Raw genomic sequence first — 14,697 nt, forward strand, 5'->3', positions numbered from 1 at the left:
ATATGATGTTCATTGGACATTTGGAATGGTTTTTCTATGAATTGCCTTTTTTTATCCTTTACCCATGGACTTTTATTAAATGGTTTACTTTTTCAGAAAGTTTGTAACAAATCCTTGTATATTATGAGAGGTTAATCCTTTGTGATAGACATTGAAGATTTTTTCCTTAATCTTGTGTCACATCAAAATTTGTAAAATGCTGTTGAATTTTGATAAGAATTACATTGAATCTATAGATCACTTTAAGTAGTTTGGCTATTTTAACAATATTAATTCTTCCAATCCATGTGCTTAGAATATTTTTCCATTTATTTGTATCTTCTTCAGTGTCTTTTATCAGTGTCTTATAGTTTGCAGTGTGCAGGTCTTTCACCTCCTTGGTTGAATTTATTCCTAGATGTTTTACTCTGTTTGATGCTACTGTAAATGGAATCGTTTTCTTAGTTTCTCTTTCTGATAGTTCAGTGTGACAGTTTTGTATATTGAGTTTGTATCCTGCAACTTTACTGAATTCCTGTATTAGTTCTAACAGGTTTTTTTTTTTGTAGAATCAAGAGTTTTCAGTGTAATATGGTGTGCTCTGCATATAGAGATCAGTAAAAATTACTTTTAAATTTCTGTGATTAAATGTATCATATATTCAGAATATGAATTGACAGACACCTGTACCACCATCTATTTTAAGCAAAGTTTTTATTAATTTTGTTTTTATAAATTCCATTACTGATAAGGTCATTGGTAAAATTAAGTATTTCATAAACGCTCAAATGTATTACTCAGTGTATGAATTACTCATACATTACACTCAGTGTATGAATTATTGATATATTATTACACTCATACAAACAATATATTAATTGGTAAATTTTATTAATTCCCTTATTTGGTGTCTAATGTTGTCAGACACCTTTCTACGTTCTAGAGAAAAGGACACACCTGGTGACAAGGAGCTTACCTTCTAATGGGAAAGACTAAATTGTGAACAAATATATAAGGTCAGGTCATAAGTACTGTATAGAAAGATAAGATAGTTCTCATAAATGGGATAGTTGTGAAAAGTCTCTTGGAAGTGGTGATATATGTGAATATGCTAAGAATGAGCTACGCAAAATCAGAGGATGAAGCTTACTGACAGTAAACAATAACTGCAAGGTCTCAGGGGTAAGACTGAGCTCTAGGTATCAAGGAGCAAGGTAATATTAATGGATTCATTTATTAGAGTTACATCTAAGGTAGCAGTTCTCAACTGTTTTCGTATTTACGTTCTTAAAAGATTTTAAGGACCCGAACAGCTTTTGTTTATATGGGGCCTATTTATTGATACCTACTATTTTAGAAACTAAAAGAATACTTTAAAAATGTTTATTCTTTTTGAAAAACAGTAAACTCATTACATGTGAATAAACATATATAACATTTATAAATCATATTAACATAAATATGGGAAATAACTTATTAATTAAAATTAATGAGACAAGTGTAATTGTTTTACATTTTTGCAACTATCTTTCAAGTCTGTCTTAGAATATAACTGAATGACTTTAACCTGCTCTGTTTTCAGTCTGTTGTAGTATTGCTTGCCATGTAGCCTCTGGAAAAGCCATTGTACAGTTACGAGAGAATGAGTGCTTTTGGCAAATCAGTGTGAATATTATTATGAAAGTAGTTATAACCTTGTGTTCCCCTCAAAAGCATCTCACCAGGGAAACCTAGGCTACATTGAGAACCAATGACTATATTTCAGATTCCACTACATTACAGTTTATGTGTCTCACTTTTATGAATACTTGTACACTTTCCCCAAATATCAGTTCAGTTCAGTTCAGTCACTCAGTCGTGTCCGACTCTTTGCAACCCCATGAATCGCAGCACACCAGGCCTCCCTGTCCATCACCAACTCCCGGAGTCTCCCCAAACGCATACCCATCGAGTCGGTGATGCCATCCAGCCCTCTCATCCTCTGTCGTCCCCTTCTCTTCCTGCCCCGAAACATATGTGTCCCTAAATAACATCAGCTTATTTTATGGTTTTAAACTTCACATAAACTTTGTCACAGTGTGTATGTCTCTGTGTGTGTGTGTGTGTGTGTGTGTGTATATCCTTTTGCAACATGATTTTTTCCTTCAACATTAGAATGTTGAAATTGACCAAGTTTATCCAACAAATATATTTTGTTAAAATCCATACTTTGTACTGAAGTTTATTTTGTTGCTTCTCTGCAGTTGAAAATATACCTTATTTCTAATTTATCACCATTATCATCAGTGCGGTAGTGAACATCTTTGAATTATGACTCCTTTTGCACATAAAAAATAAAATTAATTGCTTATCATAGGCAAATGCATATTCAGCTTTACTAGTTTTGTGAAATTGCTTTCAAAACTAATTCAATGAATTGTGTATGCCAGCCAACAGTGTGTAAGGATTCCAGGTGCCGCATAGTCTAGGCATTATCAGACTTAAATTTTTGACAATATAATATATGTGAAATAAGTGTCTACATCTTTATTGTGTTTTGTCTTCTCTATTTAATAATCTTTAACACTTAGATTCCACATTGTCACACTTAGCGTTGTTCATTTAGATTTAATTATACAGTATGATCCTCATTATTTGCAGATTCTATATTTGTTAATATGCAAGTCATGCAACACTGAAGTCAAACAAGACAACTCTGTACCTTCTTGTGCCTTATAGTGTAAACTCTATTTATTTGCCCTAGTTTTTCTGCTTTTTGTTGGTGATTTTGTAGTTTCATGGCCTCTGAGTTGTAGTGATATGCTGTCTAGTGTTCCTGGCACAAGAAGGCTGTGGTGTGCCTTACAGAAAGATTGTGTGTTGGATAAGATTTACTCAGGCGTAAGTTCTTTGCTAATCAATCAGCAGTGTACTTTATATATAGTGTCTTTAAAAAGAAACACACATAAACTAAGGTTAAACATTGATCAATTGATTAAAACATTGGGACCAGAGGCTGGAGGAACCTAATCCTGTGTTTTATCCTAGCAGCAGTGTTTCAGTATTCTCTATTTCAGCATCCACAGCAAGTTTATAGAACATAATTCTCACAAATACTGAGAATCAGCTGTGTGTATAGCAGAGTTTATTGCAAGGTAGTCATCTGTTTCTTGTTCTTTTATTTTTTTTTCTTTTTTCCATTTATTTTTATTAGTTGGAGGCTAATTACAATATTGTAGTGGTTTTTGCCATACATTGACATGAATCAGCCATTGATTTACATGTGTTCCCCATCCTGATCCCCCCTCCCACCTCCCTCCCCATCCCATCCCTCTGGGTCTTCCCAGTGCACCAGCCCTGAGCACTTGTCTCATGCATCCAACCTGGGCTGCCGATCTGTTTCACACTTGATAATATACGTGTTTCAATGCTATTCTCTCAGATCATCCCACCCTCGCCATCTCCCACAGAGTCCAAAAGTCTGTGCTATACATCTGTGTCTCTTTTTCTGTCTTGCATATAGGGTTATCGTTACCATCTTTCTAAATTCCATATATATGCCTCACTATACTGTATTGATGTTTATCTTTCTGGCTTACTTTACTCTGTATAATGGGCTCCAGTTTCATCTATCTCATTAGAACCGATTCAAATGTATTCTTTTTAATGGCTGAGTAATATTCTATTGTGTATATGTACCATAGCTTTTTTATCCATTCGTCTGCTGATGGGCATCTAGGTTGCTTCCATGTCCTGGCTATTATAAACAGTGCTGCGGTGAACATTGGGGTACACGTGTCCCTTTCAGATATGGTTTCCTTGGTGTCTGTGCCCAGGAGTCGGATTGCTGGGTAATATGGCAGTTCTATTTCCAGTCTTTTAAGGAATCTCCACACTGTTCTCCATAGTGGCTGTACTAGTTTGCATTCCAACCAACAGTGTATGAGGTTCCCTTTTCTCCACACCCTCTCCAGCATTTATTGCTTGTAGACTTTTGGATATTAGCCATTCTGACTGGCGTGTAATGGTACCTCATTGTGATTTTGATTTCCATTTCTCTGATAATGAGTGATGTTGAGCATCTTTTCCTGTGTTTCTTAGCCATCTGTATGTCTTCTTTGGAGAAATGTCTGTTTAGTTCTTTGGCCCATTTTTTGATTGGGTCATTTATTTTTCTGGAATTGAGCTGCAGGAGTTGCTTGTATATTTTTGAGATTAATCCTTTGTTTCTTTGTTTGCTATTATTTTCTCCCATTCTGAAGGCTGTCTTTTCACCTTGTTTATAGTTTCCTTTGTTGTGCAAAAGCTTTTAAGTTTAATTAGGTCCCATTTGTTTAGTTTTGCTTTTGTTTCCAATATTCTTGGAGGTGGGTCATAAAGGATCCTGCTGTGATTCATGTCGGAGAGTGTTTTGCCTATGTTCTCCTCTAGGAGTTTTATAGTTTCTGGTCTTACATTTAGATCTTTAATCTATTTTGAGTTTATTTTTGTGTATGGTGTTAGAAGGTGTTCTGGTTTCATTCTTTTACAAGTGGTTGACCAGTTTTCCCAGCACCACTTGTTAAAGAAGTTGTCTTTTTTCCATTGTATATCCTTGCCTCCTTTGTCAAAGATAAGGTGTCCATAGGTTCGTGGATTTATCTCTGGGCTTTCTATTTTGTTCCATTGATCTATATTTCTGTCTTTATGCCAGTACCATACTGTCTGGATGACTGTGGCTTTGTAGTAGAGCCTGAAGTCAAGCAGGTTGATTCCTCCAGTTCCATTCTTCTTTCTCAAGATTGCTTTGGCTATTCAAGGTTTTTTGTATTTCCATACAAATTGTGAAATCACTTGTTCTAGTTCTGTGAAAAATACCATTGATAGGGATTGCATTGACTCTGTAGATTGTTTTGGGTAGTATACTCATTTTCACAATACTGATTCTTCCAATCCATGAACATGGTATATTTCTCCATCTGTTTGTGTCCTCTTTGATTTCTTTCATCAGTGTTTTATAGTTTTCTATATATAGGTCTTTTGTTTCTTTAGGTAGACATACTCCTAAGTATTTTATTCTTTTTGTTGCATTGGTGAATGGTATTGTTTCCTTAATTTCTCTTTCTGTTTTCTCATTGTTAGTGTATAGGAATGCAAGGGATTTCTGTGTGTTAATTTTATATCCTGCAACTTTACTATATTCATTGATTAGCTCTAGTAATTTTCTGGTAGAGTCTTTAGGGTTTTCTATGTAGAGGATCATGTCGTCTGCAAACAGAGTTTTACCTCTTCTTTTCCTATCTGGATTCCTTTTATTTCTTTTTCTGCTCTGCTGTGGCCAACACTTCCAAGACTATGTTGAACAGTAGTGGTGAGAGTGGGCACCCTTGTCTTGTTCCTGACTTTAGGGGAAATGCTTTCAATTTTTTTCATCATTGAGGATAATGTTTGCTGTGGGTTTGTCATATATAGCTTTTATTATGTTGAGGTATGTTCCTTCTATGCCTGCTTTCTGGAGAGTTTTTATCATAAATGGATGTTGAATTTTGTCAAAGGCTTTCTCTGCATCTATTGAGATAATCATATGGTTTTTATCTTTCAATTTGTTAATGTGGTGTATTACATGATTGATTTGCAGATAGTAAGGAATCCTTGCATTCCTGGGATAAAGCCCACTTGGTCATGATGTATGATCTTTTTAATATGTTGTTGGATTCTGTTTGCTAGAATTTTGTTAAGGATTTTTGCATCCGTGATATTAGCCTGTAGTTTTCTTTTTTTGTGGCATCTTTGTCTGGGTTTGGAATTAAGGTGATGGTGGCCTCATAGAATGAGTTTGGAAGTTTACCTTCTTCTGCAATTCTCTGGAAGAGTTTGAGTAAGATAGGTGTTAGCTCTTCTCTAAATTTTTGGTAGAATTCAGCTGTGAAGCCATCTGGTCCTGGGCTTTTGTTTGCTGGAAGATTTCTGATTACAGTTTCGATTTCCTTGCTTGTAATGGGTCTGTTAAGACTATTTCTTCCTGGTTCAGTTTTGGAAAGTTATACTTTTCTGAGAATTTGTCCATTTCTTCCAAGTAGTCCATTTTATTGGCATATAGCTGCTGGTAGTAGTCTCTTATGATCCTTTGTATTTCAGTGTTGTCTGTTGTGATCTCTCCATTTTCATTTCTAATTTTGTTGATTTGATTCTTCTCCCTTTGTTTCTTGATGAATCTGGCTAACAGTTTGTCAATTTTACTTATCTTTTCAAAAAACCAGCTTTTAGCTTTGTTGATTTTTGCTATGGTCTCTTTTGTTTCTTTTGCATTTATTTCTGTCCTAATTTTTAAGATTTCTTTCCTTCTACTAACCCTGGGGTTCTTCATTTCTTCCTTCTCTAGTTGCTTTAGGTGTAGAGTTAGGTTATTTATTTGACTTTCTTCTTTTTTCTTGAGGTAAGCCTGTATTGCTATGAACCTTCCCCTTAGCACTGCTTTTACAGTGTCCCATAGGTTTTGGGTTGTTGTGTTTTCATTTTCATTCGTTCTATGCATATTTTGATTTCTTTTTTGATTTCTTCTATAATTTGTTTGTTATTCAGAAGCATGTTATTTAGCCTCCATATGTTTGAATTTTTAATAGTTTTTTTCTGTAATTGAGATCTAATTTTACTGCATTGTGGTCAGAAAAGATGACTGGAATGATTTCAATGTTTTTGAATTTCCCAAGGCTAGATTTGTGGCCTAGGATGTGATCTGTCCTGGAGAAGGTTCCATGTGCACTTGGGGAAAAGTTGAAATTGATTGTTTTGTGGTGAAATGTCCTATAGATATCAGTTAGGTCTAGCTGGTCCATTGTGTCATTTAAAGTTTGTATTTCCTTGTTAATTTTCTGTTTAGTTGATCTATCCATAGGTGTGAGTGGGATATTAAAGTCACCCACTATTATTGTGTTATTGTTCATTTCCCCTTTCATACTTGTTAGCAATTGCCTTACATATTGCAGTGCTCCTATGTTGGGTGCATATATATTTATAATTGTTATATCTTCTTCTTGGATTGAACATTTGATCATTATGTAGTGTCCTCCTTTGTCTCTTTTCACAGCCTTTATTTTAAAGTATTTTATCCGATATGAGTATTGCGACTCCTGCTTTCTTTTGGTCTTGTTCTTTTCTTTTATTATTTTTGTTGTTGTTGTTCTTTTCTTTTTAAAAGAGCTCTTTTGCATACTCTGTCTTGTAGATTTGTTCCTCTGTATTCCTCATGACATCTATTTTTGCTGTGTTGTAAGAAAGGTATTCTCTTGATCCTCAAGGCTGTTGTGAGCATCCTTTCACATACTAACTTTTTTAACTTAAGAAATCCTAATTTTCGGATCCAGAAAGTCCCTTTTTTTTAAGTGCTTTGTTTTTGTCATCTTAAGCAATTTTCTTACCTTGGACCTTCCAGCACTTCTCTTTCGCTGCCACCTGTTTCAGGTGTCCTGCCTTTTCTTTCTTCTGGCTGCTGCCTGCTGTGTCATTTTCTGTCACATGGTCATGATTCTGTTTTATCTCTGAGGTTCTGGTCAGATTGCTCAGTTATGGCGAACACTTAGGAATAGCAAGTTGTCAGCTCCTTTCGGTGCACCAAGGAAAGTGTTTCCTCCTTCCTGTCTCCTTAGGAGCAAAGGCTGCTGCCCTCCTACCTCAGGAAAAGGGGGGAAAAACACTTTCCATCTCTTCAACTCTTGTATTTCCTCCAGGGCCAGGCAGGTAACAGATCTTCCCAGACTAAACAGGAAAGCCTTTCTCAGTTAAGTGATGCTTTTAACTGAGATAAGGAGCACCACAGGGACACTGGTTTGTGAGGATAGACAGTGAGGTGCTAGCAGGATGTCAAGGTGGTAATTTTGGCCAGTGATTGGAAATGTGGGTATATCTTGAAAAAAATCAGATTCTATACAGTATTTTTTATTTTATTTTATTTTTTATTTTTATTTTTTTTGCTAATTTTGTTTAACCTGTTTTTTTTTTTTTTTTCATTTATTTTTATTAGTTGGAGGCTAATTACTTCACAACATTGCAGTGGGTTTTGTCATACATTGACATGAATACAGTATTTTTTAAATAATTACTGTTGTAAGTACAGTTCACAAGGGTATCACCTGTAGGAAAATAACAAATATTAGAGTAGGATTAGAAAAAGTAGAGCTTTAGAATTTTCCCTCTTTGTTGATCCTATTGGATCCAGCACTTAATTGTTCAAGTACAGAACTAAAGGAACTGGAAATATTGCACATTTATTATGTGGCTAACAAATAGTGAAATACTGCCTAGTTAGTGAAATGCTAGCACTCTTAAACTTCATGATGTATTTGTTTCCATTTTCTCATTTTTCCGCCTTCCCTATGTGTTGGTAGCATCTACGGTGCTTCTTTTTGTAGGCCAAATAGTTTAATTTGAATAACAAGAATATTACATTATTTTACAGGTGCTGCCTATATAATAATCACCAGGCTAAGGACTGTATTGACTCTTTTGTTACTCACTGTGTTCGGGTAAGAGCTTCACTTTGGATCATTGTGGTGGATTGTGGCGTGAAAAATCTTCAATAGCATTAATTTGTGCTGTTTTTTCATCTAATGTTCCTTACTCATTTTCCCTGAATAAGTAGGAAATTTTTGTCTCCTCTTAGACTCAAGTGGATAACTTCATAACCTGTAGTCTTCCTGCGAGATTGTTACGTACTGAGGCACCTTCTGATGCCCTCTCACCATAACCCTTGTGGACAACAGAAACAGAATTAGCCATAACCCCCATCTAAAAAGAAAGGAGTTTACTTTTTTTTTTGAAAAAGGACATAAAAACTCTTTACTTTTGACCTTATAAATAACGAATATGGGTAACATCCCCAGGCGTTTATGTTTGTACTGCTTTAATGTGCAGGATTACGTACTGTGCTTAGTCTCTCAGATGTGCCCAACTCTTTGTGACCCCATGGACTAGCCCATCAGGCTCTTCTGTTCATGGGGTTTCTCTAGGCAAGAATACTGGAGTGGGTTGCCATGCCCTCCTCCAGGGGATCTTTCCAATCCAGGGATGGAACCCAGGTCTCCTGCATTGCAGGCCAATTCTTTACTGTCTAAGCAACCAAGGAAGCCCAAGAATACTGGAGTGGATAGCCTATCCCTTCTACAGGGAATCTTCCCACGCAGGAATCAGACCAGGGTCTCCTGCATTGCAGATGGATTCTTTACCAGCCGAACTACCCAGAAGCAGGACTATAGTAAAATTAAAATTATCAAATTTAGATGAGATCATAAATTTTTTCAAATCTCAAATAATTTGAAAAAAATAAAAGCTTCATAGTTGATCAAATTAATTATAAATCATTCTTAATTATAAGCTTTTTATATATCTTTTTTGACCAGTTCCATTTACTAAATGTGTGTTTGTGTGGAAAGAGGAAGTGGGATAAGATAGCATGGTATGATGCAAGGAAAATCAATAAAAGACCAGATTTTATTTTTATTAACTGCCATTTTATCATTATCAGGCAGATCACTTTACTTTTTTATAAACTTGCCAATCTTTAAAAAAATGAAATGTTAATACTCCTTTGATACCTCTTACAGACTACTTGTTGGTTAAATGAGATAATAGCTATCAAAGTATACAAATGTAAAATCATTACTATCCTTAGAGAATCTTAAAATGCATATTTCTTAAATCAGAGCATTCCTGTCTGTTGTCTGATTCATGAACTGTTACAGTATTTTATATGAGAATACTGAATAGATTAAAAACAGTGATAAAGAACCTTAGTGAACAAGTGTTAGTCACACAGTCGTGTCTGACTCTTTGCCACCCAATGGACTGTAGCCCACAAGGCTTGTCTATCCATGGAATTCTCCAGGCAAGAATACTGGAGTGGATTGCCATTCCCTCCTCCAGGGGATCTTCTCAACCCAGGGATTGAACCCAGGTCTCCTGCATTGCGGGTAGATTCTTTATTGTGGTTTTCTGGGTTTTAGCCATTACCTAATTATTAGGCATTCTGGTATATTTAAAGCAGTACACAGAAGTGTCTGGCTTGAACAGTAGCTTTTGACTTGAAATAAGCAGAAAAGAAACTGCTCTTGAATATGTGGAAAAAATATCTAAAGATTGAAGGAATTATTTTTGCCATATGAGAGCAAGTTTTGTAAACAATCACTTTCCTCTGGCTATTAATAATTTCTAGTATTGAGTTCCTTTAAAAGAAACACCTTTGTAGTAAGTATGCATAGGTATTATTGTTATATACAACATTTTTTCCCTTAAACCTGATTTTGAAAATTTGGAATGTTAATTTTCTTTAGTATCAGCAGATTTCATATTGACAGTTAATAAATTATACTGTTAACAAATACAGTTAACAATCGTATTGTGTATTGCAGCCATTCTGTAGTCTTATTCAGATCCATGGACATAACAGGGCTCGGCAGAGAGATAAACTCGGTCATATTCTTGAAGAATTTGCTACCTTGCAGGATGAGGTAAGAGCCAAAAAGAAGCCTTCCCTTCCAAAATAAGCAACTTATATACCTTGGCTAGATTTTCAGAAACACTTCTTTAGAACAATAATTTGACTACTTAATTTTTTAATATGGTGAGTTTTCTTTTCCATTGAAATGTAACAGTTACATATACCAAAGAAAAATTTACAGAAAGAAATAGAACAGTAATCTAAATAAAAACATTTTAAATGATTATAATTAATGAATTATAAAATAGGTATAGAGCTGTAGTTATAATTAGAGTAAGTTTGCATTGTAATAAAAATATATTAGTCTTCATTTAAATGTGAGCAACAGCCATATTGATAATATAACTATAGATCTGAAGCCAGTTATTTTTATACTGTAAAATGGATGTCTTTTTAATCTAGGAAGTGTTTAGATAAATATTATCCTTTCAGAAATGAAAGGTTTGAATGTAGATCTTACCAAAGGTGCATTTTAAAGTATGAATTCTTTAAGTGGTGAGAGTTACATTGTCTGCTTGTGTGCTATTTTTAGCTGTTACATTTTTTGTAATTCTTTCATTACCTTAACAAGTTGATATTAATGACATTTTGTTGTGATAGGCAGAGAAGGTTGATGCAGCCCTTCATACTATGCTGTTGAAACAGGAGCCCCACAGGCAGCATTTGGCCTGTTTAGGTACCTGGGTCCTTTACCATAACCTTCGAATTATGATACAGTATCTCCTAAGTGGCTTCGAATTGGAGCTCTACAGCATGCACGAGTATTATTACATATATTGGTAAGAGAATGATTGGAGTTAAAATTGATGGTGGGTGGGATAGATAAGATTTGTGAGAGCATCTGTAGAGTGTAATTTTAGGGTTTTTTTTTTTTTTAATTTACTGTATTTGAATTTTAGCTGTGGGACAGTTGAAGAATATCTATTGAAAATTAGAGCCAGATCATCTTAAAAATCTCAAGTGTCTTAATAGTGTACAAATACATTTTTTCTGCCATTTGAATCATTATTTTAAAATCACTGATAAAGTGCTTAAAAGTAAATTGATTAATGGACTTTTATCTGTTTCCAAAGAGAAAAATTAACATACATTTTGCCCTGACATCAGTGATGCTAGGTACTAGCTGTGGAATGTACTTAAATGAATTAAAGTTCAAAATATGAACCAGATCTTCCTTCTGAGAAGAAATTACGGCTAAGATTATCATTGGGAGTATAACTGTTGCAAACTGGCCCTGAGGATTTGTCTCAGTAGCTTTGAAGAAGTTTACAAGAGGTAATCTTCAGCAGAGTAGTTCTTAACTTTCACGTTGGGGTGAGATATATCTAGTAAGAGGATGCTTGAGAATATTTTAGACATGAAAAACCTGTCACAGAAATAAAGTAAGAAAATTGAGATCTAAAATGAATTCAGCTATCTGGCATCTTTTTGTTAGTCTAGTAAAGTATAGTAATTTAGTTGTAATTTAAAATAGAAATGACCTATTGTTACCCATCACAAACAGCTAAGTTTAGTATATTAGATCTAATTATAGTTATTCTTTTCAATTCATTTTTAAATTATGTAACTTAAAATTTAAAATATTGTATATTCCCTGAAATCAATGCTGTGGAGGCAGGAAAATAATTATTTTCCACACCATTAACAGCATCCATGTTAGAGATGGGAATACCAGAACAGCTTACCTGACTCCTGAGAAACCTGTGTGCAGGTCAAGAAGCAACAGTTAGAACTGGACATGGGACAACAGACCTGTTCCAAATTGGGAAAGGAGTACATCAAAGCTGTGTATTGTCACCCTGTTGTTTTAACTGTATGCAGAGTACATCATGTGAAATGCCAGACTGGATAAATTACAAGCTGGAATACAGGTGGCTGAGAGAAATATCAACAACCTCAGATATGCAGATGATACCACCCTAATGACAGAAAGTGAAGAGGAATTAAAGAGCCTCTTGATGAAGGTGAAGGAGGAGAGTGAAAAAGTTGGCTTAAAATTCAACATTAGAAAAATGAAGATCTTGAGATCTGGTCCCATCACTTCATGGATTACAGATGGGGAAAAAATGGAAACAGTGGCACTTTTCTTTTCTTGGGCTCTAAAATCACTGAGGATGGTGACTGCAGCCACAAAATTAAAATATGCTTGCTGCTTTGAAAAAAGCTATGACAAATCTAGACAGCATATTAAAAAGCAGAGACATCCCTTTGCTGACAGGTTTATAGAGTCAAAGCTATGGTTTTTCCAGTAGTCATATATAGATATCAGAGTTGGACCATAAAGAAGGCTGAAGCACTGAAAAATTGATGCTTTCAAACTGTGGTTTGGTGAAAGACTCTTGAGAATCCCTTGGATTGCAAGGAGATAAATCCAGTCAATCCTAAAGGAAATCAACCCTGAATATTCATTGGAAGGACTGATGCTGAAACTAAAGCTCCAATGCTTTGGCCACCTGATGAAAAGAGCTGACTCATTGGAAAACTCTGATACTGGGAAAGACTGAGGGAAGGAGAAGAGGAAAACAGAGAATGAGATGGTTGGATAGCATCACCAAATCAGTGGACATGAGTTTGAGCAAACTCCGTGAGATAGTGGAGGACAGAGTAGCCTGGTGTGCTGCCGTCCATGGGGTCTCCCAGAGTTGGACACATCTTATCAGCTGAAGAGCAGCAGCATCGAACGTCACTTTCACCACCTGCACATCCACAGCTGAGCACTGTTTCGGCATTGGAAAGTGATGCCAGTGCTGTAGAGAACAGTGTTGCATAGGAACCAGGAATGTCAGGTCCATGAATCAAAGTGGATTGGATGTGGTCATGCAGGAGATGGCAAGAGTGAACATTATCTTGGAGATCAGTAAACTAAAGTGGATGGGGACGGATGAGTTTAATTCAGAGGACCATTATATCTACTACTATGGGCAAGAACCCCTTGGAAGAATTGGACTGGCCCTCACAGTCAATAAAAGAGTCCAGAATAGAGTACTTGGATGCAGTCTCAAAAACTACAGGATAATCTCAGTTCATTTCCAAGGCAAACCATTCAACATCACAGTAATCCAAGTCTATGCCCCAACCACTAATGCCAAAGAAGCTAAAATTGAACAATTCTATAAAAACCTACAAGACCTTGTAAAACTAATTCCAAAATAAATAATTAAATGTCCTTTTCATATAGGGGATTGGAATGCAAAAGTAGGAAGTCAAGAGATACCTGGAGTAAGAGGCAGTTTTGGCCTTGGAGTACAAATGAAGCAGGGCAAAGGCTAACAGTTTTGTCAAGAGAACATGCTGGTCGTAGGAAACACCCTCTTCCAACAATGCCAGAGATGACACTACACATGGATATCACCAGATAGTCAGTACTGAAGTCAGATTGATTATCTTCTTTGCAGCTGAAGATGGAGAAAGCTCTATACAGTCAACAAAAAAAAGACCTATAGCTGACTGGGGCAAAGATCATGAGCTCCTTATTGCAAAATTCAGACTTAAATTGAAGAAAGTAGGGAAAACCACCAGACCATTCAGGTATGACCTAAATCGGTGCTTTATGATTATACAATGGAGGTGACAAATAGATTCAGGGAATTAGATCTGGTCGACAGAGTGCCTGAAGAATGTGGATGGTGGTTGGTGACCAGAACCATCCCAAAGAAAAGGAAATGTAAGAAGGCAGCGTGATTGTCTGAGGAGACTTTACAAATAGCTGAGGAAAGAAGAGAAGTGAAAGGCAAAAGAGAAAGATACACCCAACTGAATGCAAATTTCCAGAGAGTAGCAAGGAGAGATAAGCAAACCTTCCTAAGTGATCAATGCAAAAAATAAAGGAAAACAGTAGAGTGGAAAACAGTAGAGATCTCTTCAAGAAAATTGGAGATATCAAGGGGACATTTCATGCAACGATGGGCATGGTAAAGGTCAGACACAGTAACTAACTAACAGAAGCAGAAGACACTAAGAAGAGGTGACAAGAATACAGGGAAGAACTATACCAAAAAAGATCTTAGACCTAGATAACCGTGATAGTGTGGTCACTCACCTAGAGCCAGATACCCTGGACTGTGAAATCACATGGGCCTCAGGAAGCATTACTACAAAGCTGCTGGGGGTAATAAAATTCCAGCTGATCTTTTTATTTATTTTTTTTTCCAGCTGATCTTTTTAAAATCCAAAAAGATATTGCTGTTCAAGTGCTTTACTCAATGTTAGCAAATTTGGAAAACTTAGCAGTGGCCAAAGGACTAGAAAAGCTCAATTGTCCTTCCAGT

At 35.8% G+C, this 14,697-nt stretch overlaps 1 protein-coding gene across 5 annotated transcripts in view; it reads left to right on the forward strand.

The window, feature by feature from the left end:
- The window catches only part of NAA35 (N-alpha-acetyltransferase 35, NatC auxiliary subunit), a 94,208-nt gene that overhangs the window by 69,572 nt on the left and 9,939 nt on the right, over positions 1-14,697 (forward strand). For all 5 annotated transcript variants that reach the window (XM_043453117.1, XM_043453118.1, XM_043453120.1 and 2 more), the window contains 3 exons: positions 8,393-8,459; positions 10,341-10,439; positions 11,030-11,208. In XM_043453117.1, coding sequence (XP_043309052.1) covers positions 8,393-8,459; positions 10,341-10,439; positions 11,030-11,208 — 345 coding nt within the window. The remainder of the gene's footprint in view (positions 1-8,392; positions 8,460-10,340; positions 10,440-11,029; positions 11,209-14,697) is intronic.

This window comes from Cervus canadensis, chromosome 30, assembly GCF_019320065.1.
Source record: "Cervus canadensis isolate Bull #8, Minnesota chromosome 30, ASM1932006v1, whole genome shotgun sequence".
Lineage (NCBI taxonomy): Eukaryota > Metazoa > Chordata > Mammalia > Artiodactyla > Cervidae > Cervus > Cervus canadensis.